Consider the following 27816-nt stretch of genomic DNA (forward strand, 5'->3'; position numbering starts at 1 on the left):
GTGAGGCAGCGGTGCGGTGACAGCCGGCGGCGGCAGGTGGAGGAGCGGGACGGGCGGAGGAGCCGCTCCGCTGCTCGTTCGTGCCCCCGGGCGGCGGGAGGGTCGGGCCCTCCGTCGGAAGAGACTGTCGCCTTCGTTCTGTCGCGACATAACGCGCGCTGCCGCCGTCCCCCGCCCCTAACACCGCCGCCTGCCGCCGCTGCAGGAGGCGCCCCCCGAGAGCCTCCCCGCTCCGGCCACGGCATCCGAGGGATGGCGCGGCGGGCGCTGCTCCCGCTGCCGTGACGGGACGGCGCCGCCGCCTCCCGCCGCTGCCCCGCCAGCCCCGGATATGCCGCTGCCTGCCCACCCCGCCGCCCGCCGTCCTCACCTGGCCCCCTCGGGCCCCGGGATGGGCCGCGGGAGCTGAGCCGCCGGGGGTATCCACGGGGAGGATGAGCCAGGTGGGAAGCCCGGTGAAAGCCTACGATTTCCTGCTGAAATTCCTGCTGGTGGGGGACAGCGACGTGGGCAAGGGGGAGATCCTGGCCAGCCTGCAGGACGGCGCCTCCGAGTCGCCCTACGGGTACAACATGGGTAAGCCCACCCCGCTGCGAGGAGGGGCCTCCCGCCAGCCTCTCGGGACCCGGGCCCGCGGGGGGGGGGGGCAGAGGCCGCCGTGCACTTCGGCTTCTCGGGCCGGGAAGTGAGATGGGGACAGCCGCGTCTGCAGGTTCCCGCTGACCTGTGCGGCTCCCAGGGGTGCCCTCGGAGAGGGCGGGCGGAGACGCGCGGAACGATGTTTCGCTGTACGTAGTTTTCAGAAAGGAGGTGGAATTGTCGGGGTGTAACGCCCCGCGCAGGTGGGCTCGTGCGCGAAACGTTCCGGAGCTCAAGTTTAAGAGAAACGTCTTAATGCACAGAAAGTATTGATCAAGGTGCTAGGATTTATCTTCCAAAGCAGTTGTTTCTGTTGTTATCAATGAGTAAAGGGAAATACTAATAAAAATGTCTTTCTAGTAAAGAATCTGTGAAGGGCAAAGGTTTTTGCTGTGAAACTGCTTTCACTGAAAGAGCAGAAAAGGAAGATTTCTCTTTCTCCTGTTTTCACTGTCATGTTCTTAATGTCAGAAGGGTAGCCCTTTAAGATCAAGGTTCGTGTTTGTAGTATGTTCTTGCACTTCAGCTTTTTAAAGGGCAAGACTGAAGAGCCTCATCCGTGCCAGATATATTCTGCCTGCAGAATAGGGAGTTGTGAACATCGCAGGCTGACTTAAAACTAAGCTAATGGCCCGGGGAAAAGGGGATTTCTGTTTTCCTTCCCTCCTGTTCTCCTCTTTTCAATCCCTCAATCTTGTTTGCCTAGAACATACTCTAGTTTCGCTTCTTTTTTTTCCCCTCATGCAAACGTATCATGCAGCATATTAAAAAGCAAATTACCTTATCAAATTACCCATTGCTTTAATTAACTGCCAGTATAAGTCTGTGACTAGATAATTCACTGGAAGGCTTTACATTGACTTAGGATCTGTTATTATGTTGAGTTCATAGTACTGACTCATGGCGAAGAACTGGAGGGAGGGAGGAGAGTTCTCTGTACCCTTGCTTATGAGTCAGACTGTACCTTGAAGGCATCAATGTACGTTTTCAGATGGTTGCTTAATAGTTTTGCTAAATTACTCCTTGGGCTGTTGCAGTGTATTTACTCTTCATGCTCTTCAGGTGGTTGGAGAAAAAGGACAGAAGGCTTGCGGAGAGTGTGCCTAGTCTGGCCCTGTTCCATAGTCACAATCTTGTTTATAAATCCTTACGCTGAAGGAGCACTTCAGTTGCCAGTGTATCTTGACGTAACTGAGAGAGAATGTTGACCAGCTCCTGAGCTCATTGGTTTTACTTCAGACTTCTGCATGTAAACGTTGTGATGCTTGTGGGTTTGCTCTGAAAAAATACTTAAAATGTGTGGCTAACACTATAGCTTTGTGAATAGATTTCTTGACAGCCAAGAAATACAAATATTATTTTTGAATTATTTTATAAGTACTTAGCAGGCAGCTTGGAAATTCATCGCAACTAATAACTTAAAAATGTACACATACGGTGTTTTAAGTTTTTTTGTGCTCTTTCATGGTTTGTAGTCTCTTCACCAGGATATTTATCAATCTGAACTATACAGGGTTAGGCAAATATGGTAATTCAAGACCTCACAAACTTTCCTATGCAAAGGTCACTGTCTCACACTGACTGAAAGATGTTCTTAGGCCCGAGAAGACAAGCATGTCTGAAGAGAGGGACATGAGTTACAAGGGGAGGGCAGATATAGCAGATGGCATGGTAGTAAAGTGTGGAAGGAGTATAATGTGATTTTTCATGTTATGCAACTAGTGTCATAATTAAGAATTTTTGTACATGTGGAGCCTCAGTGTTTACACAATTGTGGTAGACTGTCCAGTCCCCTTTAAGGAAGGATTTTAACTGTCGAAGTTCATGATAATTTTTTCTCACTTTTCAATTTCTGATGTTCTTGAGTGCATCAAACTTGAAATACTTTTGAACACTGCACATAAGCTGCCCAGTTTCTTTGGTGATTTGTATCTGATATCCCTTTTCTGCCTGTATCCCCTCAGCCTTTTCTCCATCATCTGAGCGTGGCTGTGTAGGATGCAGCTGTGAGGAATCTGCGCAGGCTCAGGGATTAGTAAAATAGAGGTGCAGGGAGAGGAATAGAGCTAAACATCCTGTTGGTATTATGACTCATTTTCTAATTTAACTTGATTAAAAAGCTTGATAAACACTGACTTTTTCACCATTTTCAAGTCCTTACTTAACTGCTAGGATCCACCACTTTCATAATGCCAGATACGTCTCTGAATTGGAAAGGGAAAGTCTAGTGCTATGGTAGATTCTGTCAAAATATGCCACATACAAGCTTTGAAATGACAAAACTTTGTTGTGGAGCTGGATGAAAGGGAATAGTTTTGAGACTGCAATGGAAGAGGAGAGAGAGGATGTGGTGAAAGACAAGAACAATTCAGGAGAGAGAGGAAAAACACCGAAGGGCCTTGAAAATTAGGACAAACAAGTTAATGTGATGAAGCATGTCAATCTGGGCAGATGTTTAAATTTATGTATGCAAGAGAGACAGAATTTTATGTTTATTGCAACAGGAAAGAGGTTACTCCCACTGCTGAAATTTAACAAAGTGAAGGTGGGAATATGCATGTTGAGAAGTTTGGAAAGAATGAGCTACAGAGAGTGATCAAGATGAAGGACAGATGAGGGCTTGAATAAGACCAGCTGTACAGAGAGCTTACCAATTCTGAGGATAAAATGGAAAGATGACTCTGAAGTTACAGGGCTGGGTTTCAGAAAGGACAGCAGTGTGTTAGAGTTGAGGAAGAAAAGTTAGAATTTAGCTTTGATATAGGGTTTATTCTTGTGCTGAACAACAGGAGGTATCGCTAAGATGCACTGCAGTGCTCTAAGAAGTAGAGAGGTTATTTATAAAGGAAGTATAGAGAAGGACAAGGTGTTGAACAGAGTGTGACCCCTCCTTTGGGAAGGACGAGAACCTAAATGAGCCCCATGGGATATTAAGAGATGTGGAAGAAGGGCTGAGTGAGGATGGACTCATCAGCAAAGAAGGATCAAGGGGGTTTTCGTTGCTTGTTGTCTTCAGCAGCACCTAAGACAGTTAAGCAGACAAGAAGAACTAAGGTAAAATAAAACCTGGAGTTGACTAGAACGGGGGGCGGGGGGAGGAGGGGAGGGTGTGGGGGTTTTTTTTTTCAGCCATCAGATTCCTGAAGGCTTTATGTGCAGCTGTGTGACTGTCTCTTCTCAACTCTGTGGGCTCAAACTTTGTATAAACCACAAATTAACTTTTCACGGCACTATCTTAACTATTCAGAAATAAATCTGCCATCTATCTCATTCCCAGGAAAATATGGCAGTCATATGTCTTACTATTTTTTGTCAGTACACAAAAATGATATGAAATCTGGAGAGGGGAAGGAAAGCCAGCATCATCTGATCAGTCAAGTCCCTGCAAGCTGCTGCTGCTCCGCAAGCTGTGGTTTGGAAGCATTTGGCATAGTTCAGCTATTAAGGAGGAGTGCAATCTCTTGGTCTCCAAATCTTTCTTAATGACCAAAGGGCTCTGGGTTGGAAAGAAGGGGAGAAGCTTTATTAACATCACAAAGTAAGGACTACCATGGAAGATGCGTTGGTGAACATGATTCACAGAGATGATTTAGAAAGCAGTTATCCTGGAGATGGGCAGGTAAGCAGTAAGTTTAGTTGTCTGGGCAGCCTGCCTTTATAGTTCTCCTATATCATGCTCAAAACTGAAATTACAATAGATTGGACACTCTTGGTATCTAACCTGGTAAGAAAAACTGCACAAAAATGGTCTTCTAGAGAGCTACAGAAACTTTCCTTTTAAGCATTGTTCATTTCTTGTCAGAATAAATTCAGAGGAAATAATTACTTCTAGACTAGAGCATAATGCCTTAGATGTGCTGTCACTAGGTAGACAAATATTTTGATGTTTTGCACTAATAGATTTTTTATTCAGCTGGATTCTGGTTTTGCTTTTATACTAACTTGCTTCCAGTGTGATTGCTTGACACAGGGACTGAAAGGAATGATTGTTCAAACCTGTGTTACTCCTACTCCTTTTCTTGCAGGAACATCAGGTTTAAACTGACAAATTGTGTCTCATCCTTTCTCACCAAGCAACATTTTTGTATCCTCGTAAGTTCACATCACAGTTGTTTCTCTTCACATAAATTCTCTTTGCCCCTAGATTGAGAACTCCACTGGGGTATTGGTTGTCTTATCCGGATGCTTGAAAAGATTCTGGTGTGTAATAGTTGCGGGTGTTAATCAGGGGTTGTCTTGAACACTAAGTGGCTAGAATGTAGGCCTGGAGCTTGGATGGCCCGACCTCAGACCGTATGGGGAGAACAAGATTGCCCTTGCACATCATGTAGGATTTAGCCTGGGGTAGTTGTCAGCTGCCCGTGTCCCAGCAGACAGAGTTCATGGTGGCCCTTCCTGATAACTTAATACACAGGTCAAAGCCATTCTTTGGTGTAAAGAGGAGGGAACAGGCCCTAAGTAAAATAAAGAAACAAAGAAACACAAGAAATTAAGAGACACAGATTTGTGAGCTGACTGTGGTTTCCTCCCCTCACCCCCAACAAGACCAAATACAAAACTAGTTGAGGTAAAAGTCTTATCACAAAGATCTGATGTTAAGTTGCTCTGTTCTGTCTTCGTAAAACTGTGGTTTTGAAAATGTTACTTGGCTGAAAGGAAGGGGAAATAAAATTGTTTTGTTTTCCTAGCAGTATAATAATGAATAGGATGGGTTGCTTATCACTGACTTATTTTGAAACCATTATATTTTCCTAAAAACAACACGTTCTAAAGATTGCGATAGAAACTGATGGCAACATCATTACTTTTCTGTAGTTCTTTGCACATGGCACCAGCTTTTAGGGGCAATCTTCCGCCCATTCTATTAGGATTTCTCCAGCAGAAGAGTTGTTTAAAGTTGCTGAGCATCAGTGTCTGAGAGCAAATAAACACCTTTTGAGGTTAATTATGCTTGCCTATAAATACACTAGACTATGTCACCGCACAAGGAGAGCAAAAATTGATCGCTCTCAGCTGTGATGAAGTAACTTTTCCTAAAAGGTTGAATAGGCATGAATTTTTTCCCCCTTGAGTTTTGTTAAAATCCAGTTATACACCCACTGATCTCAGTTTAAAAGGATTTAAACTGCATTCTTGTACAAGGAAAAGCAGGTGAGGTTTGATTTCATACACCAAGTGCCTAGAAGACATCTAGTGTCTTATTACTGTAGGCTTCTGTGGCATTGGTGGAAAGAGATAGTTGCTTCAAATAGGGCATCTAACCTATTTTGGGATGAGTCTGTAAAGCAGTAATAGATTCTACTCTAAATATGTTAGATATGACTGCCCCTTTAGTATGGTATTGTACAAGAGCTGTGCTTACTGCTGAAAGACAGCATTAAATTGTATTATATACTGCATGTGAAGAGAGTTCAGTAAACAGAACCCACTCTGTACTTGCTCTTCCCCTTCTGTGTTTAAACAAGAAAAATTGAAACAATTACCCCCTTTTCCACCATCTATAATGACATTTTGTCCTTTCCAGGTTGTAGCAATTCTTAATAGGCAGTCAGTTATGAGAGGCATATGTTAGCTGAAGATGTGGATCCTGCTTTGACCAATTCCCCTTATTCTTGCCTTACTTACGATAGATACTTTCCATACTGGGGGAAAAAAATGCTTATGATCTAATGCAGATTGGCTTTGTTCTTTGCTTCCATTCATGTGCCTTTCCCCTATCCCCATATCTCAAGTTTGGAGTCTCATGCCCACCTTGTGAGACCAGTATGTTGTGTTTTCTTCCCTGATCCATGGCAGCATACTTGAGTGACACCTTTTTTTACCTCTTTTTCCATATTTTTCATAAACAATGTGGTAAAGCATACTGTAGCATTTCCTGTGATGGTCAGGTTGATCGGGCAGTGTTGGGCTTTGTATTTGTTAGCTGGTCTTGCACATTTTTTGAAGCGGTGAATATTCACCTTGCTTGATTTAATGGAGCAAGAGAAATCCTAGGCCTGCTTGGTTTTTCATACGTTTCTTCAAACCTTCCATAAAATTAGTTTTGCTTTATTGCACACTTTCTTCTACTTGGCCATTTTTCTTCAGTTTAATATATTAATAGTATTTCTTTGTTTTAATATTGCAACTCAAGTGCCATGCACTCATACCCATCTCATGGACAAGGAGTGTTACAGTTTCATGAAGGTCAGAAGCTAGGTCATCTTATAGTGCAGTTTCGAAACCACTTAATCAGTAGGCTCAAATTATTTCTCTTCCTAGCCCTCTCCTCACCCAACCACGTTATGGGGGGAGGGGAAGCAAAACTGGGAGCACATGCACATAATCAAACCAGGTATTTGTGTACCTTGTTCTTTTCCAATAACTGGTCTTCATGTTTCTTAGCAAGGCGTATTCAACAACAACAACAAAAGACAACACAGAAAACACCTATATTTTGGTCAAGCATATTATTGTATAGTTTCAGAATGAAGAAGCCTTGAAATCTTAACATCATGCGAATGTTTTTCAGATTCCTGCCTAAAACCCACCTGCACACACTTGTCTGAATTTGATATCTGCTATTGCTACAAGTAATATTTTAGACTGTTGTGGCAGAAGAAACTACAGCAATAGCTTACTTTCTTCTTTGTCTTTCTCATGCACATTCGTTCAATAGAACTATGTGCTGCCTGTCTCAGTTTCCCTTGGGCTACTGGTGTCTTTTTTCCCTACCCCCCCTATTTTTTTCATAGATACGAGGGAGTGGGAAAGTGACTGCAAAAACAAAATTACCGTCAGGCTCTCAGACAGGTGTGCAACATGAAAGACAAAGTCCAGGCTATTTTGAAAAGTGGTCAGACTTCAAGGTAATTGAGTCCTTTTAAGATGGTTTGGCCTAACCAAAATTGTGTTTGCCTGTGCCAGGATTAAGTTTTATCCGATACGTTGGTAAAATTACATTTACATATTTCTGTAAATTTGTTTTTGTTCTGGGAGCTAAACAAGAATGGAAAATGGGATTAAGAATAGAAATTGGCTAAGTTTAAAAGTTTTGTTTGTATCCCATTTTATTCAGCTCTTCTGGATTTTGTTTAATATGAGACTGAAAATATGAAACTAATGCAGTATTTACAGAAAACACTTGAATTGGGCTAGTGTTTGTCGTGCTGGGTTTATTTAAGGATCAACTCAAATGTAATACAGCAAACATGTTTGGTGTGAGCTTCCTGTGCTTTTTTATCAACGTCTAAATCTGTTGATATAGTGGAACACATCTGTACAAATAATTGTCCCTTTCTTTTCTATCTTGATGTGTTGTAATATGGAAGTATGAACTGGGCAAGCTGAGTAGTTAGACCTGCAAGTTCATAAGTAAGTGAAGATCAAACACAGATTTATCAACATATGCTCTGTATTTAATGTCCAGTATTTCAGAAAGATAAGATAAAATCATCCGTCAGTATTGGCTATAATTTAGTACCTACTCAAGGCAAAGTCCACAAAAATATGGGTGTTCACAACAGCCATAAATTGAATTCAAATCTATGGAAAGTTAGAAAGCTAACTACTATGAAGTTAGTAATTATAATTTCTGCCCAGGAATGGACAGGATTTAAAGGTCCAGAAACTAACCTTGCTCACATCTTTACAGCAGTTTGTGGCATCTAAGAGGGTATCTTCTTCCAGCTGGGTGGGATAAGCGGAAAAGAGAAAGTATCATCAATAACAAGCTGTGCCAAATGACAAAGTGCATTGAGGAACAGCTGTCTTAAATGTTTGAGGTAGTACATACCTGCTTTTGGTATAGTTACATACTTGTTTGATAAATTAATTAGACTGCGTTTTGGTAGAAGAAACGTATGTGCTGTGTCCAGACTTACTGGATCTGATCAGTGATTCTTTATGGGAGGTACGGGTTTTTTGAACCCTAAAGGATGTAAATCTCTAAGGAAGTGGAACATACTCTGGTTCTTACAATGCTCAGGCTGTCTGAACCAAATCTCTGAAGATTTGCTCAAGGCAAGGTGAGAATCCTCTCTAGGACAGAAAAGTAACTCTTCTCCAACTGGGGAATGGACAGGTATGACCTAGCAGTGAAAACACCCTTACATGCACACAAAAACATTTCTGTCAAGTCAGTAATTTTTCCCTGGTTTGTAGGCATATAAACAGTGAAGATTAAGTATTTTGGAACCATGTTTATGGTCAGAAGCAGAGAAACCTATTTATTGTTCATGAGATGTATTCTTGTGCTAAGCTGAAAGCCAGTATAACAGCTTTGCTCTTTTTCTTCGTTGCGTGGGATTTGCCATTGAAGGGTGCTGATAAGAAAGCACCGTGTGAAGTCAACAAGTGGTGTCAGAAGACAGAGGTGATGAAGCAATAGCTGGTGAGCACAAGGAGGCTGGAAGAGTCAAAGCTGTGTTACTTAGTTATCCTGGACAGTAAAATTATTTGTGTAATGTTGGATTTCAAAGTAGAAACTGGTAGTTTAATATGCAGAGGTGGAGTAACTATGATGAGAATTTCTGGAATGAAGAATTCCAAGTGTTTTAAAAAGTAACTGACTTCTAAGTTAAGAGCATAAGAAGTGTCATCCTGAGCTGATTTAGCCTAGTGCTCTGTTAAAAACGGTAAGAGGAAGAACATCCCAACCTGGCTGCTTTCTGAGGTCTGCTTCCCTCACGCGCCTGCCAATCTTCCTAATCCAATATTTGGAGATAGAGAATTCTTTGCAGCTACTTCATTTGTGAAAATGGGTAACCTGTCTGCTCTTTTTTAATTAAAAAATATGGTTGCAACCTTCTGTGGCCTTTTGCCAATTTCAAGAAACCATTTTGCTATGCATTTCTGTTCCCTTATGCTAGAGTAAGTGGGATTCCGCGACCTCCTTTGAAACATTCAATACCACTTAGCGCAGACACACCTCTGGACTGCTACGAGCCCTCCAAAAAATGCAGCTTTAAAATAAGGTGTTGACTGATGTGAAATCAAACTATTTAGAGTTTCTCCCAATAAATTACTTTTGGGTCTCGGCTTCATGTTCATAACACAAACTCCCAATGCCATAAATACCTGTTTTAATTGTTTGTTAAAATAGGGCATATTCTTTAAGTGTACTACAGTACGCAAAAGTATGGATAAATGTTTTGTAAAAATACTTTCATTCTTGGGTCAGAAGAAGGTAACCTGTTTATTGAAAAATTCCAATTATTCTTACTACATGGCTAGATACAAGTCCCATGTGTGTGCAGATGTAAATGTAGAGGAGACTGAACACGTGACAGCGGTTCCAACTGAGCTGCAGTCCAAGAGCGACGCATTTGCCCTAGATGAATTGCAGCTTATATTTCACACTTTCAAATGCAGTCCCATCACTTGCATTTAATAACCATAATTTGTTTACCATGTGGCATGTTCCAGGCTTATGATTCAGATTTTACCTCTTTGTTTTTCCCCAGTTTTTATACTGGGTATGCTGAGCACATCTTGGCAGTTAGTAACTCACTGTTATGCTCCTGCCACTGCTTGCATTTTCCCTCTGAGGTACGACTTCACACCATGAGCCCTACCCTGACCCTACCAACATACGTGTCCTTGTAATCCCACATCGGCAAAGCTGAAATTGCGAAGAATGCTTATGTACTCTGAAAGAATGTATTGAAGGAGCAGTCATAAGTGTATTTGTGGACCGTATGTTTGATTTGCTCATTTTTATGGAAAATGAGCCATTATAGATGATTGGATGAAACAGAAACTGTTAACAACAACAACAAAAAACAGTTTAATTAAAAGAAAGAAAAAGGGGGTAGGAATATTTTAGTCCAAGGTTTTGAATCAAAATAATTAATCCCTTCAAAATTTTAGGGACAACAATGTGTTAATGTATCTCCTGTGCCCTTATACTTTGTTTGCAAGCTGACTTTATGCAGTGCCTTAAAATGGGATATTTAAGCACATGAAATATGAAACTGCCAGCTGGAAAACCCAGAAGAGACCCAGCAGGTCTGGCAGCCTTTTTAACACTCTCTAAAGACTAGACTGAGGAAAAGAGGCTCATGTAGCTGATGCATTCAATGGAATGATTGAGTCAGTATACAGAGAGTCCTGTGGTGCAGAATTTTTAACATGGATATCTGGATACATCTATTTCTTTTCTAATTGTCTTAGCAATCCCTATGCACAGTGCATGATCTCAGTCAGGCAGGGCTCAGTTCTTCTAATCTTTCTGTATGTTTGCTTCGGTAAATATGCTAAGTGAAGTTTGTGTAAAGCATAGCCTTGACTTTTCAAAACCACTTCTGAATCAGTAGATTGTAGTTTAACTTGAACACATACTTTATAATATAGGAGCATGATAAACGGAATTTTAAACAAGTTCATAACCTCTAAACTTTTAAACTTATTTTCTTTTTCAGTTCAGACAGAAACATTTTAGAATTATGTTAGTCTTAGAGCAAGAAGATTCTAGAGTCCAAGAATAAATGTGGTGTAATAATTTCTCCATATAAATTCTAGTTTTTGTCTCCAAACAGGAGTTTGGTCCAGTACTGTTTGAGAGCTGCAGTTTTATAGGCAGACTAACTTATCAGTCTACACTGTGTTTGTCCTCAACATCTGCGAGACAGGCTGGTTGGATGCAGAAGACTACATGAAAAATAATTACATAGTTTTTAAGTGAAGAAAAGTCTGCAGCTCTAACAACTTCAATGAAGTTTGGCCGCAGAGTAATGAGTCACCTCTGTGGAGGAGACCTTTGGGGAGCAACTGAAGAGCAGCCTCCCGGTACCCATGAGGAGGTCATCAGGAGGACAGTGAGGCTCTGTACATGGTGGGAGGGTAAGAGACAACTAGTGTAAGCTGAAACAAGAATGGTTTGGAATGGGTAAGGGGAAAAACTTTTCTACCGTGAAGACAGTCAAGCTGGGGACCAGGTTGCCCGAAGAGGTTATGCAGTGTCCAGACCTCATATCTGATCCTGTTTTGAGCAGGAGGTTGATCTAGATGACCTTCTGAGATTGCTCCAACCTGGAATTTCCTTTGATCCTATTCACCTGAAATCAGTTTCTTGGGAAACTGAAACCAACTAAATGATGGGTGGAACAAGAGCTTTGCATCAGTAATGGATAGTCTGTCTTTCTCCTTTAAATCCTAACAAAAAGTGTTTGCTAGTGTTTTGTGTTAATTTTCTTTTGCCCTGAAAAAGCAGTACAGTTATAACTTTGGCAACTCTTCTGGCTGGAATAGCTGGGAGCAGGAGAGGGGAGAAGTGGAAGCATAATCCAAGCCAGACTTAATTTCCGTCATTTTTCTCGTGGAAGTATATGTCCTGAAGATATCTCATGACTTGGGCATTCCTTGAGTTAATGGTAACATTATCTATAAACCCCATTTTATTGCAGCATGTGTTTCACTTGGAATTCCAAATTTAAGAAGTGCATCTGGTCGTCTGTTGCTTAGTCTGGAGGTTAGTTTGAAAGCTCTTCCTTTGCAAGTATCTCTGCCTGTGCTGTATGTTTTCTGGATAATAGCTTTTAAGCCACAGTAATTTTTCAATAATGATATGAATTTTGGTCTCTGGCATCTTTAAAGCAAAATTATGGCACTTACAGCTACTTGTTGTGAATTCCCACTTTGATCTTCGGTCGTCATAATGACAGAATTCATTACTTGTTCAGCTCAAAGAATTATTTTTCAAGTAATCTTTTTTCTTCATTTAACAAGCAGTGCTTTGTGGGGTGCAAAAAAAAAAAAAAACCAACCTGCTTTTTTTTCCTTTTACTACACTTGGTGACAAATACTGCTGTGATTTCTGGGAGTACTGATGGCAGCCTGGAGTAGGCATTTTGGGTTGGGTTGTGTAACCCTTGGTTGTTATACCTTGCCATTTATCATAAGTATTACTTACATTTTCATAATATACAACAATATGTTTATGGAACAATTCTGATTTTTCTAGTTGTTATGATATATTGATACGCTTAACTGAAAGTGGTTGTTTAGAAACACTTATTTGAGACTTGATTAAAAGCCCAGGGAAGTTTTGGAGAGGTTTGCAACTGTTCTTGGTGAGCTTTTAGGCCTATAGCTCACAATAACAGTGGCTCGATGTTCTTGCGATTCTTCTCGTGCCAGGTACTTTTGCACTGGTTTACTGCTAATGAAGTGTGAAGACATAAAAGGTCATTGTTAGCTTTTGGAAAATATTGTAAAATGTGGAATATTGCATCTGTTTTTAATATTTTATAGTAGGTTTAAAGCTATTCTCCCAGATTCTGGCCATATTTCAAACCTAGCGTTTAAGATGTAAGTAAGGGCAAGTTCTTCATGGCTCTGTCCCATTTCTTTCTTGGTTTGTAGAATTTTAAAATATATGTAACCTGCCTTCAGGTCTTTTCCTCATGCACCACAACGATTCAACCCCCACTGTTAAGCTTTATGCTAAAGAATTATTATACCACAAAGATATCCACAAGCACTGAAACATTGGACAATCAACTGTTATATAAAACTTATTCCACTTTTTTGGGGTCAATTGTCTTAGCCTGGCCAAGCTTCCCTTCACTGTACTTTCCACAGATAGGCAGAGCACCGTATCTTAGCTGTTGCTTGGGATACATGTGTATCTCAAAGAAGGTGAAACAAAGAATCACATCTGAACCCTAATTGCAATTGAAATTGAAATCTGAAATGTAATTGCAAGGAGTGTAGAGGTGGGATTGTAAATGAGAGGCTGCCCTTGAGAGCTGATGCTCTTTGAAAATAATGTAACTGAGTTTTTTAGGAAGACAGGATGCTTGCTAACAACATGCCTGATGCATGCAAAGGAACTCCTCTTGCCGTCCAGCTCTTACTTGAAGGAATTGATGAACAGCAGCAGTGAGAAGATACCACAGAGGAATATTCCCTCTCCCCCCCGCCCCATACTTATAAGAGGTTAATTTTTAAATCAAATTTGCTGGCACTAGGTTGTGGTTATCTTTACTTTGATATTAAATGGAGTAAAAGTAGACAGCAATTTTTTATATAAAATGCAAGTCTTAAGTAGAAAAGAGCTGTCTTAAAATACTGTTGCTGTTTTATAACAATGACTATAAACTGGGAACTTCGTGACATTACTCTTTTTTTTTTTTTTTAGTTCAGTTGCAAAGAATTTGGAGGGAGAGCAGGGAAATCGTAAAGCTGATGTTTGTTGTCTTCTGCCAACAGTATGTTCCTTTCCCCACGTAGGGAACTGAGTGATCCATGTTCACTCATAACTCATAATCTGAGGTTCTTGGCTTTAAATAACTATTTAAAAAACCCCCACCTTTGGCTAATAACTGCTACCAGTCAGTAACAATCCCATCTCAATCTATGTCCAGAACTGTCTGTAGTTTTGGGGATCTTGTCTTTTAATGTGAATTTTCCAGTCAGAAGCCTGAGTTGCAGAGTTGTCTGTGAGCAGCTGGATCTAGGTGCGAGGCACCAGAGGCGTTCTGGGATCACGGATCACCCCAGGCTCCATGTTTCTCTTGATTCTTTCACATCTGTGGAAAAAGGGGTTGAGAAGAAACCACCTCGCTTATGAGATTGCTGAGATTGATATATTAATCTCTTCCCAATTTATTTAAAATTTATTAATAAAAGTGCTGAAATAAAGGAAGAACTTTTTTTGTCAGTAAAGCTAATAATAGCATTCCCTTTTCCTGCAGTGCTGCTATTTATAAACAATAACATGTTTATATATAGCAGCTTTCATCTGAGGATGTTAGCTGCAACTTGTAGTAAACATTTGAGTTGACAAGCTTACCATATGCCTCCGATATCCTTTTCTTTTGGAGTGGAAGAAAGGAAATGATGAGCTGAAGTGCAGAGTTCCTGCTTCTTCCTGACCTGGGGGATGGGAACAGTTCTCTTTCTTACTGTAAAATAGATTTCTAAGGCCATAGATTGTAAAGAGGCTATTTTGTTGTTGACAAGTGTTAAGACAGAAGAGAATGATATATGATCTCAGGAGATTTATTTCCTTTCCTCTTAATGTGAATGGAAATAGATCATTCGCTAGTTTTGGTTAAAACTTGATTATTAGCTGATGTCAAATAGTTTTCTTTCGAAACAGTTGTCTGCCTTGAATGTTTACCTTTTAATTAGCCATCTTAGCAGAAATACTGCAAGCTAAGGCATGATTAAAAAACCCATGTACTTAACAAGTAGTTTGCATGTTCTTTTTGAGAAGGGTGTGAATTTAATATGCATAGTACTAGCTTGTTTACTTATTAAGGCTAATAGTAAGAGGATGAACAGAAACTTCTTCAGTTACTGCCTCTGTAAATTAGCAGCCTGACTAATTAATTTTGGGGGGCTTACATAGGTTTTGGAGTTTGTTGTTAATTTTGTTTTCAGGTTAGTATTGGAGGTAGGCCGTAAAGTTGTGTCAAACTTCTTATTCTGCTACCATTTCCTTTGGTTCTGACGACAGCAGTCTGCACTACAGCCAACTAGAAGTGCTCTGAGATCTTCAGGTTTTAACCTGGTGCTCTAAAGATTTTGTAACTATGAAAAACAGCTGTGTAATTGTTAAAGAGCACTTTCTTTTTGTTTTTTTTTTTTTTTAAGGGTAGATTTCTTGTAAACTTAATTCCTTTAAACATTTAAAGGAGAACAGATGTACTGAAGGATAGACCGTGATATTGGCACATGTCTGCGACCATAAACAACGCTAAATATAAAGCCGAGCTTTCTGATACAAATAGCTTCTTTTTAAAACTGGGAAGATTTTCACATCATTGAAATGAGTGAATTCTCTGTGAGACTTTGTAATTGTGGTTTATGGCTTGATTAATGAGGTGAAGAATACAGTCTAGATCTAAAATTTTAGTGTCTCTTTCAATCTGAATAGGCAATCTGTGCTTTGCAAACAGATGGCTTTTATTGCAGTAATTAGGTGCGATGGAGAAGACTGGAATCTGGAAAGTTATGATTATTCTGAAAAGGCAAGTGCGACTGTCACATAACCTGACCTTCGTGCTTATATATCAAAAGATACAGTCCAGTTTTATTGCAAAGAGCTTATTTCTTTGCAGCATGATATTGAAAACATGGGGCTTAGTTTTCAAAGCTCAGCTGAATTTTGAATCAAAAGCATGCTGTGGGTCCTTTTGCTGAGAATAAATGAATGGAGTTGGAAGTTGTGTCACTTGCCAAATATACTTCAAACAGTTACAAATGTGTTCTGAAGAGAAACGCTAGACTTCAGTTTTAATGTGTATGTGCAAAGCTTGATAGCTGGGGGAGCTTTAAGTGGGAAGCGGTGGGACCATTGAATTCTCATCATGCCTATGAGAAAATGGTTTTAAGCACTCACTGAAACCTAAAACTGGGTTTTTGAAGTGCAGCCAACAGTCTTTGAACCTGAAAGATGTTTTCAGTGGACTTTGTTAAATACAGGCCCAGAATCCCACTGAATATAAACATATATTTATTTATATACACTTAATTATTGGCACAGAACCAGACAGTGGGAAGGAGACATTAGTATGTGTCCAAGATAACTGTTATTGAACAGTTAATTTGGACAAGCTGATGGAGCGAACAATTGCTAGAGAAGGTGTTTAACATGGAAATATCTGGAAGGTGATCAGGCCTGGAGGCAGGGAGCTGGAATGTTTTATTATTATTATTTTGAAGTAGTTAGATTCTGTTTTAATTAAATACGAAAGCTGCTAATCTGACATCAGTTATCTACAAGGAGCAACATGCCTTAAACTTTAAAGAAAGGACACATTAAGACGAGTAAGTAAAAACAATTAAACCAGTCAATTCTTGAAGTGTTTATGAGCTAAAAGGCAAGAGAGCACCACGTTCAGAGATAGTCATGTATTATGTACTTTCTCAGGTCTAAAAAGGATTGTTTTGGGGACCATTTCTAAGACAAATGTGCCACTGAATAAACTCTTTCAATGCTGAATCGGTGAAGGACAGCTCTGAAGAATCTAGCTTTAAAGTTATTGGGTTTTTTCCTGTTTTTCCTTCTCCCCTGCCTCTCCTATAAATTATCAAAGTTGAACACAGATCCAAAGCAAATGCTGAACAAGCTCCAAACCATTAAAATATTAGGCTAACATCCAATTCCTGTGAAAATTTTTGAGGGACAAATCTGCATTTTACTCTGTCATATTCTCAAGATATGACCAATGGTTGGCCTGTGGACCATTGCTTCAGATTTTGTTCAGGTGAGTCAGTGTGGGTTTTTGCACAGCTCCAAAGCCAAATGACTGGCTGTTAGTTGCACTATAGATCATTGAATCTCAATTATTAAACTGAAAAGATTTTTGGTGCAAATAATGTTGCCTTTGGTGGAACACAAAATAAGAAACTTAAATGACTGAAGGATTCCACCCTGAAGAGACCCGTCACAAACCCCAGAAGCTTTGAGACACTACTGTAAGCTCAAGAGTAGCAGAAATTCACAGGAAGCCTTAAAATAATCAGTTTTGACGTGAATGGAGTGTGGTCAGTGAAGCAGAAGTGATAGTGTGGTAATGGCTGCAGAGCATCGATGCAGAGAGGATGGCTTCCTATTTACTGCAGTTGTTGTTAAACAGCTGAATGCTTCTTTGGGAATCTTAGTGCTTCCTGGGTTCAATAATATTTCTTTCAGTTTTCTATCTGTTCATTTCGTGTTTAAGAAGAACAAAATCTATTACAAATTAGCTTTAAGCAATCCAAACCCTTCAGCAAGGGTAGTGCCTTGTTTCAGGTTCTTTAATTTCAATTTGAGGCTTCAGGTAAATAATTTTTCTTAAAAAGCGTCTACATGAAAGTATTAAGCACTGGGAGGTTTTTCTGGTTTATTTCAAAGATTAATTTTTTTTTATTTAGCAGCCTTTTACTTCCCTTTCTTGTGTAGAAATACATTTTAGTTGCATATCCAAACAAAGCTATTCTGTCTTACTAAATGAGTGAATAATGTTCTGGAAGGACATTTGATTTCTGCAACAGCACAATCCACATCTGTTGCTCTCATTGTTACGGTTTCATGCTGTTCCTGATGATTCATGGCAAAAGGCTTTTTGTTTTGATTCTTAATCAATGGCAAACGCTAATTGCAGAGGTGTTCAGGTTATATTATCAACTGCTTCTATCTGTGTAACAGCTGAAGCATAAGGAAGTTTCTGAATCCATCTCTTCCTCAAAAATCCTTTGAGAAACCCATAAAATGCTTTCATAAACAGCAGCTGGTAACAGTATATTTTTCAGATTTGTCTTGTACATGTCATAATGCAAAATATTACAATTTTTTCTGTGTGGCTAAACATGAGCGACTTGCAGTAGTTTATGGTCTGTGGTGCAAAGCACAGCGCCAGGTTTGTTCAGCTGTGTGTCCTCTAGCTATGCAATGCTAATTTTCTGTGCTTGGTATGTCTTGTAACAGAATGATGGATGCCCGTTCACTGTGTGGGATGTGTCAGTGTTTGCTAAACATGGTCTGTGCCTCTTCATTAACTTTAGATAAACTACTAGAGGTATTTCACCCTGCGGGAAATATCAGCAGTAGCACAGGATGCTGGAATGAGTTATATAGTCTTATGCAGGGTTCGTTCTGCATGTTTTATGTTTTCGAGAATTTCTGAAATGATTAAACTTGTTCTTTCAGTGTGCAAACAGTTTCAATATCCTAGTTTGTTCAGTGTCCCAAGATGATGTCTATAGGTTGGTTTGGTTGGGGGTTTTTAAATTTTTTTTTTTTAAACTTGTGGTTTGTAGATTTGACTATTTCCTAATACTGCTGGAGAACTGCAACACTTTGGCCAATAAATGAAAATAAGTCTGCCAAAACTGGTGGTAATACATTGGGGTTTTTTCTGCATGTGTCTTTCCAAATATACAGATAAGAGCCTGAACTAAAGGCAGAAGATGCTTCAATTCACACTTCTACAGTGAGCAAAGAGCTTGAAATGCCCATTTTTGCTGTCCCTGGCCTTTTAGCTTGGCGCTTGTCTGGGAGCCGTGAAGTTGGCATGGCACCGAACCAGCCTCTAATTTGAGTTGGAAAGATCAGAGGAATTTAGCTCCCTCTCTTTGCTGCCAGACTAGAAGGAGCTGTGTTGAGAGATTTTTTCCTAATACACTCCTACTTGACAGTAGGTTGTATTCATGGCTTTGCAAAAGCGGGAGCAGCGAACCTGTATGTTGTGACTCAAGTGAACTATCCTGCAGGCAATAGACATGAAGCGGCATCTTTGAAATATGCTTCCTAATGACTTGTGACGTACCATCACAATGCCTCTATCTTCCTGATCTTCCTACCTACCTGGTCTTCGTATCACAGCAAGACTGCTTCTTAAGCTTGCTTTCTGTCACCTCTCTGGTCATTGCTAGCTGCTTCTTTACCAGGATCTCAGTAACAGGCAATTCCTCTTGGCTTCTCATTCTTAAGAAATGCCCTTGCTCTCGGAACTGCAAATATCCGTTTCTGTAGGGCTGTGACTTAGGCAAGACTGTAGGGCAAGGTGACTTACTGCTCCTCTGCTGTTCTTTCAAAGTGGGCAGATGCTTAGTGGTTGCTACTGCTGCTAGAAATTCCATAAACCGTGTAACAAGTCAAATCAATTCATAGATAAAAATATTTTAAATTAATAGTACCGCAGTGCAAGTATCATTCAGAATCTGTTGGTTTTAAATCACTTTATAAAGAAAGCTTAAAGCTGGTTTGACTCTGCTGGTATCAACAAATAAAAAAGTAAAATCAGAAGTAAAAATAATTTGCTAATATTGCAATGGAAGTTTTTGGCTACTAGCTATTTAATCTATGGATGTAAGTTTTGACATGGAAGAAGCCAGGAAATTAGAGAAGTGAAGTTATTTGTAGTAGAGATAAAGAACTTGTTTCACCGTATGCTTTAGTATCTATGTGACAATAGGTGTCCTACAAAAAGGAATTGATGCTATTGTGCTGTGTAATAAAAGCATTCAGAGCCCCCCGTGTCTGTTCTGGAGGAGAAACTGGTGATAGCTGTGTACAGATGAGTTGCCTTGAGACTAAAACCTGGAGACAGCCACGTTGGGTAATGGTGCACGACCTCTGGGCAATAAATTATCCTGGTTTATAACTAGGAGAACATTTCCTGGGATAGCACATCAATACCTCATTTCAGAGAGTAGAGTCTTGTGATTATAACTTAGTGAATTCAAATTTCAGGCTGTTTTTGTAAAATGGGCTCAAATTTTGTGTGCCAAAGACAGCGCTTTACATGTGACAACTGCTATTTGAGCCCTTCAGTGTGGTGCAAATTTTAGGAGAAGCACAAACAAAGCATCTCTGCCTGTGGCTACAGGGGGAGCTGACTCAGCTGACAACCATCACCTTGCAATAACTTCTCTTCGGAAACTTAGCACCCGTTCGTTATTCCAGACCTAGTCTTACAAACTCCTTTCCTTCTGGAAAAGGAAGCGGGTGAGGCTTCCTTTTCTGTGTCTGCTTATTTATGCCGGTGGGTTTTAAACCCATTTTTCATTTATAAAAACGGAGGTAATAGACTATCAGTGACTGCTTTAGGGACCTCTTCATGACAACTGGTAGCAGCACTTAGCAATACTCTCTTGGAGGAGCAACAGGAGATCCACTTTGTTAACTTGGTGACAAAACATGTTTTCAGGCAAGGAGAGCAGATCTCCTGCACAGTGGGTGCCTCCCCAGAGTCCTGCTTGCAGCTGAGACAGGTTTCCATCTGTTCTTTATGTGCCGGTGCTTTTTCTTTGAGAGCGCAATGTAAGTAATTGATATGTCCTCTTACTAAACTTCCAAAATTCTCTTCCTTAAATAAATATAGCAAAAAAAAATCATATTGGTAAGCATTTTGTTGTTTATCAATACAAATATTGAGATATAGATCAACTTTTTTTTGCTCTGGATGTTGATGCCACCCATAATAGTGAACCTGATGCTTACAGGGTCATCTTTAGCACTGTCATCCCTGTTCCTCTGGTAAAGATGTGCTGAAATCTGAAGTAATAATTAGGGCACTCTTCTGTATGCATTTATTTTTCCATGTCAATGTTTTTCTCATCCCCTTGTTTTGCTTATGCTCAGAAAGTAAAGCACGTGTCTCTCTTCAAGGTACAAGTCTGATTACATTTCAGAACACTGTTCAGAGCTAGTTTCCATGCTTTTTAAAATTCATGTGGAAGACTCTGAACAAATGTTCAACTCAAGAAGTTAACGATGACACAGCAAAGAAAACATGAGAAAAACGCATTTACCAGTGAAACTGTGTCACTTGGCTGCACAGTGTGAATACTGAATGCACACTTTTAAAATAACATTTAATAAAAAATAAAAGCCTCTCTTTCTTTTAAAGTTTATAATTATGCAATTTGTGGATGCAGTAGCGAAGCGCAGTGTTCAAAGCCATTGACCCTAGCATGGTGGTGGATATTTTCAGGGGTCAACTGCAGCTACACAACTGCTTCCGATTAGTTTTACCTAATCTGTTTGTAACTAACACATCCGTTTTGCCCAAGAAAACAGTAATACTAGACTTGAGCTCGTTTTTACACAGTTCAGTTGCTTCTTGGGGCATGCCAGGTTAGCAGTGAAAAGGTAATATTATAAAGCACTGAAGGTTGTTTGCAAAGACTACAAAAGGTACAATAAAGATGTGAGTTAAGTTGTATGTGCGCTTGTGTATGAGTGTATAAGTATGTATACATACTTCCTTTTAACACTGCAGTACTTCAGCTCATCTAAAAGAGATATTGTAGCTCAACCACAAGGCCTGGCATGTTATGGGAAGGAATAAACGGAACCTGCCTGTGATTGCTGGACACTAACTGCATAGGTCTTTTGGGCAGTGAAGGCTGTTCTCAATAGGAATGGGAAAGGCTGGAGACAAAAGGCAAGCCACTTCTTGCACTATCTGCTGCTTTTATATAAGACGGACATGTGTATCTGATATAACCTCTGAATCATAGACAGCTCTTATAAGAAAGGAAAAAAATAATAGAGGCAATGAAGCTAGGGAATGGAGGAAGAGAACGGCATTTAGTCTGCAATGTACGTATGAGAGAAAAGGCAAAAAACCTAGTTCCTTCTTTCTTTGAGAAGAGATAAAACTCTTTAAGCATCTATACTATCATGATAATGAATAAAACAGATCGTTTATCAACCTGAATGGAGCCTAAGACATCTGCTCTGAATCGCAGAGTGGTGGGGGCTGGCAGGGTCCCCTGGAGCTCACCCCATCCCACCCCTGCTGGAGCAGGCACCCCCAGAGCAGGGGGCACAGGACCGTGTCCAGGTAGGGCGTGAATGTCTCCAGGGAAGGGACCCCACAGCCTCTCTGGGCAGCCTGTGCCCCTGCTCTGGCACCTGCACAGGGAAGAGGTTTCTCCTTATGTTCAGGGGGAACTTCCCATGCCCCAGCTTGTGCCCGTTGCCCCTTGGCCTGTCGTTGGGCACCGCTGGAAAGAGTCCAGCCCCATCCTCCTGACACCCACCCTTCAGATATTTATAAGCATTGATGAGATCCCCCCTCAGTCTTTTCTCCAGGCTGAATAAACCCAGGTCTCTCAGCCTTTCCTCATATGGGAGATGCTCTAGTCCCCTGAATAGACCAAGCTTAGGTAATATGAAAGGTCTCTGTAACTTTATATGAACAAATTGTTCCTACTACGTGCACTTCATAGAGTACTGATGACATATACCTTTTTTTGAGGTCAGCTTCTTTGAAATCTGTAACTGTGTCTCTGTTGTACACCTCCAAGTTGCTCTAAGATTTGCATGACTGTCTTCCCCACAGGTGTAGACTGTAAGACTACAACGATTCTTCTGGATGGCCGACGAATCAAGCTACAGCTCTGGTAAGTGTGTGCTTCACCTTTCCTTGTAGTTTATATTTCAAAGACAGAAATGCAGCTTTTCAGAGCAGGCGTTCTCCCTTATGCTTCAGAAGTATTTAGTCAACTGAGGAAGAGTGAGCCAGGCAGCTAGCCCTTTGAATAAGTTGTGCTTTCTCTTTACCTCCATTTTGTATCTATTTCATGTAAAATGGGGGACCCTACAATTTCTCTACATGAGACACGCATAATAAATGCAGAAGAAAGGCACAAAAGATTACAAGTGCCTTCAGAGATTATAAAATATACTGGTAATGAGAACCATGGAAGTACTTTAGAAAGCATACAGTGATTGCATAGCAACGTCCCTTTGTTCCATTTATTAGTAGTAATGGTCGACTAAACCACAGTATTAAAAAAAAAAGTGGCATTATTGCTGATATAATTTAATTGATATGCATTCTGATGTGATTTGATCTTTATAAAAACATGTTGAGAACAAATAACATTATTTTACAACTGGTTTTCCTGTAGGGTCAAATTCTTGGTCTGTCAGGGTGCTTTTGTGTTAAGGCTGTTTGAAGATGGCCATCTTCTTGTTCCTTTAGAAATACTCAGCAAGTGGTACAACTTGAAAAATGCAGCAGCATTGCTACCTCTTAAATACATTGTTTTCCTCTTTCCCTAAACTCATGGCATAAAGGAGGGAGAAGTAAGGTCAGTGCAGGACAGGAAGGAGACGGAGTGTGATTTTTGAGGAACCATCATCTAGATCAATCAGAGAGACAGGGTCTAGGAAGAAGCAGTGTTCAGACAGAGTAGAGAACTGGAGGTGAGAATGAATTGTTACTATGATGATATCCTTTTCCTCCTACAGAGGGACAATCCTGAGCCGATTCCATCTTTAAAATTAATTTTGGTGTTTCATTTTTGTTTGAAACTTTAATTACTGGCGTTAGATGCATTTGTGTCAAAGCTAAGTTATTTTTAATTCTTTTTGTGAAGGGCAAGGATGTTCTTTGGACTCCTTAAAATAACAGATTGGAAACATTTCTGCAGTTGGCCATATACGGAAATATGCGCCTTGCATCTGAAGATCTGTAATATACCTCAAAAAGTCTTTATGGGATTTTACTTCTTATCACGATCTTAGCTATAAATTTTATTTTTTTTTTCCTTCCAAACACTTTATGCAGTGATATTTATTTTTTTTTTTTTTTTCCTCCTTGGTGCATGCTTTTCTAAAAATCTGTGCCATCTATGACTCTGTAGAGATGCCTTCATCACACCAGACTCATGGTGAGCTGTTGCTGCTGAAATGAAGAATTTACTGTTTTCCACTAGTTTCCTTGGTGATACCTATTGTTTCCTCCCACTTTTCTTTTGCTGTGAAAACGGAATCTTTCTTCAAGCTGAATTAAGCACAGTCTAGTGGCATACTTACACTTGAGTAATAGCCTTTGTTTTCCAAGGGCAATCACAAGAGTAAAGTTTGAAGTCCTTGTCCTCTTACGCTGAGAAATCTGAGAAATGTAGAGGAAAGGGCAGAATGCCAGTGGGGAAAAACTGCTGAGAGCGAGAAGGGCTCTCATGCATTAGTGACTGCGTAACTGCATGACTGGTGGAGGGGCTGATACCGATCAGTACAGATGAGTTAATCTAGCTGAACTCTTAACATAGGAGGCCACCTACTTCTTTTAAATCTATATAATATTTATTTCATTTAGGGATACATCAGGGCAAGGGAGATTCTGCACCATATTTCGGTCTTATTCAAGAGGTGCTCAGGTAAGCAAAGTACAACTTTCTCAGTGATGAGTAATGGTTGTTGGATGAATGCAAGCAGAGTTAGCAAGCCGTCGTGACGGCTTCCATGGCTCACTTGTAGATTGTGTGCAGATTCAGTAATAGTCTGAAGATAACGTGAAATGTGGGAAATAACGATGGGCAGGATTTTCTTTTGGGTAGGGGAAATCCATGAGGTTGAAGTTCAACCAGGGTAAAATACAGTGATATATATTCTTATGCCTCTTGTTGGTTACCTCAATAACGTAAGCATGTTATCTTACTTTGATCATGTGAAAGCTGTGCTAATAGTACTTTGTAAAACTGTGTGCCAAGTAAGAGACATTGATAACGTAAAACTGTCAAGAGTATTGTGAAAAATACAAGCATAGTCTGAAATGTGATGAAATGTAATGACTTGTAAGGAAGTGGCTTTAAAAAAAAGACAGACATGTTAAAAGTCACTATAGCTTCAGACTTTGAAGTATTGCTATAATTCATGACGTGTTGGTTCGGATGAGTTGCGGCTGTTATGTTCCAGAACCACACAGAGCATTGAATCTTCAAGCTACCAAATGAGACCAAAAATATTTATTTGCTATGATTTGTGATGTGTGTATGATCAACCAAACTCGTCCACTATGAAAATAAATATTTACCAATGTGTTAGACCCTAAAACTAAGTGAGGGTTTCTGCCCCTTAGCTGGTCTGGAATCTACATGGAGGGGTGGGCTTGGTCTCACAGGATGCTGAGGTTCTGCTCCATTGAGAAGTTGCTCAGCCTCTTACAAGACGATTTCAGAACTGGGAGAATTTACAGATTATAGTATTCTGTGTTATGCCTCTGTTAAACTCACCATTTATTTTTTTTAATACAGGGAGTAATACTAGTGTATGACATTACAAATCGTTGGTCATTTGATGGAATCGATCGATGGATAAAAGAAATAGATGAGGTGAGGTATAATCCCAGAGTGTCAGTAGTCTGTAACAGATGACTAAGACCGACTGCTTATGGTATTTCCTACTGTTTTTACTGGCATTTGCAGGCAGTGCTTACTCCACAGTTATCCAAGATGCCAAGTTTCCAATCTTCTTCCTATGTTTATAGTTCAAGGAAGTTGGAAATGTAACAGCTAGTGTCTGATTTCTTTAAAGGTGTTGATGGAAAGCATATGGAGGGCAAAGATTTCATATTGTAGTCCCACTTTTGCTATAGATTTGCCACATCATCTGTGCAAGTGTCTCCTCCGAGGAAGGGATATTTTTAGATCAGAGAATCATAGAATAATTTAAGCTGGAAGGGACCTGTAGAGATCATCTGGTCCAACCTGCCACTTAGTGTTGAAATCTTGAAAAGTCTTTTATTTGTTTTAATTGAGGGAAGGGGAAGATGGAAGCCAAACTATTAATTTTTGGGTTTTGTGTCTCTTTGCTCAGCATGCTCCTGGTGTGCCAAAAATCCTGGTTGGAAATCGCCTTCACTTAGCCTTCAAGCGCCAAGTGTCTACTGAACAAGCACAAGCCTTTGCTGAGAGGCTGGGCATGACTTTTTTTGAAGTCAGTCCACTTTGTAATTTCAATATTACTGAGTCCTTTACTGAGCTAGCAAGAATAGTATTGATGAGACACGGAATGGACAGGCTCTGGAGGCCGAACAAGGGTAAGCGATGTACACTGAAAATGTATAAATGTAGGTTTATGGTTCATTAATATAAAATAATTTTCAGAAACTTTAACCCTGATGCAAAAACATCAAAAAAAAGAAGAATCGGGAATTCCGTTCATTGTGCTTTCTAATCAGAAAAAAATATATCTGCAGGTATAACCTGTTGTGCTTTTGTAGGGAATAACGTATCTTTCCTAGAACTTGTATGCTCAGTCATCTAAGCATTAAGACTTAGAAACTGAAGCAGCAGATATTTTGGATAATGTGTATGTGGTAAAGGGTGTGGGAGAAGAAATGAGAGTTCTTCCTGGAAGTACAGAGTGCATGCAGAGTGCTGGGTGTGCTGCCACCACGGGGCTGACAAAAGCATGCTATTGTAACGCAAGTTTTATGTCTGTTTTTAAGTACTGAGCCTGCAAGACCTTTGTTGCCGTGCCATAGTTTCCTGTACTCCCGTGCATCTTGTTGACAAGCTCCCTCTCCCTGTTGCCTTAAGAAGCCATCTCAAATCTTTCTCCATGGCGAATGGCCTTAATGCCAGGATGATGCATGGACGCTCGTACTCCCTCACATCCAGCAACATCAATAAAAGGAACAGCTTAAAGAAGGCTAAAATTATCCGTCCACCACAGAGCCCACCAAAAAACTGTACAAGAAACAGTTGTAAAATTTCTTAAGCTCTCTGTGGGTAAAGGAACCTGGATGGAATCCCCTCCTGTGAAGCCTTGAACGCAAGGACTCCTTGTTTAACGGTTGAGCACACTCTATGTATGTATCGCACTACATAGACAAAAATAAGAAAAACAAGTCTTATTTTAGAGTCTTATTTGCTCACTACAGTAATGCTGCTTCGGAATGAACGGCGTGTTCAGTGCAACTGAAAGGACGTGATGTTTTCCTGTTGGATTTTCATACTGTGTTTTAGTTTCTGATGTGCATGATGCCATTGCTTTTACTCGTAGATGTGTTTTCATATAGGGGATAATAATCATTATATTCGTTTCGTTTCTTAATTCCATGAAATCTGGAAAGTGACTGTGTAATTGTGTAAAATCCTGTCTTTATGCAAACTATTCCAAAATAAAAAAAAAAGTCATCAGTTTGCATATTCAGGCAGAGGTTTTTAAACACAATGTATTGTATACATTGCTAAATTCTACAAATAGTGTGACAAATTCTAGTAATACTGCAATTGTGCATTTGGATTTTTTGTAAAGCTTCCTTGATAACTTTGAAGAACTAACTTAACTAAGCTAAAAATGTATATATAATTATTAAGCACATACACAACAAGGTTTTGTCCCATCAGTGTATGTAATAGATTTGATAAAGTTTTTGGTATGTTATTTAATACTTTGGGGAATTAATTTGTGGTTTAAATACTTATTTTTCTGTAAAAAATAAAATAAAAAATTACATTTTATACCACTCTACAAGAAAGTTCTAGGAGGAAAATGCCAAAGACACTGTGGTAAAAGAAACATGACTTGAAGAGCTGCTTTATAAGGGAAGAGCACTATTTAAAAAAATAAATGTTTCTGGAAAATAAATCTTATTATGCTTTCTTTGACTGGGGAATGTTGTCTTTATCTTCATTTTGAAGAATTTGAAGAACGATATAGCTGAACTTGACACCAGGAATGTGAAGTCATCCTAAAAGCATCATGTAATGCTTTTGATACAAGATCTGTCTTCAATATTGTTAACTGAAATATGGAAGACTAATACATGTCAGGTCTTCCATTTGTGAAGGAATTGTGAGACTTGTTCTCCTGAGCAATAACAGTCCTTTGAGGTGATGGTATAGCTTCAGCCGTCTCTTATAGGTGTCTTCACTATTGTGAGATACCATCAAGTTATGTATCTATAACATTCCTTCTGGATCAGCATAGATTTCCACAGCCTCCATAGGTGAGTAGGG

The 27816-nt window shown here is 39.9% G+C and overlaps 1 protein-coding gene across 1 annotated transcript; it reads left to right on the forward strand.

The window, feature by feature from the left end:
• RAB40B (RAB40B, member RAS oncogene family) lies at positions 1-27473 on the forward strand. Its single transcript, XM_075111422.1, has 6 exons — positions 1-576; positions 22404-22464; positions 24168-24228; positions 25105-25182; positions 25667-25889; positions 26301-27473. The coding sequence occupies exons 1-6, from the start codon at positions 435-437 to the stop codon at positions 26570-26572; spliced, it is 837 nt and encodes a 278-aa protein (XP_074967523.1). The 5' UTR covers positions 1-434; the 3' UTR covers positions 26573-27473.
• The last annotated feature ends 343 nt before the right edge of the window (positions 27474-27816 follow it).

The sequence above is a fragment of the Phalacrocorax aristotelis genome, chromosome 16 (genome assembly GCF_949628215.1).
Source record: "Phalacrocorax aristotelis chromosome 16, bGulAri2.1, whole genome shotgun sequence".
Classification (NCBI taxonomy): Eukaryota; Metazoa; Chordata; class Aves; order Suliformes; family Phalacrocoracidae; genus Phalacrocorax; species Phalacrocorax aristotelis.

Excerpts from the sequence above, each read along its gene's own strand:
- RAB40B (XM_075111422.1), top strand. The coding sequence starts at position 435 with ATGAGCCAGGTGGGAAGCCCGGTGAAAGCCTACGATTTCCTGCTGAAA. Across the intron at positions 577-22,403 it reads GCCCTACGGGTACAACATGG|GTGTAGACTGTAAGACTACA; the intron begins GTAAGCCCACCC and ends TCTTCCCCACAG. Across the intron at positions 22,465-24,167 it reads CGAATCAAGCTACAGCTCTG|GGATACATCAGGGCAAGGGA; the intron begins GTAAGTGTGTGC and ends TATTTCATTTAG.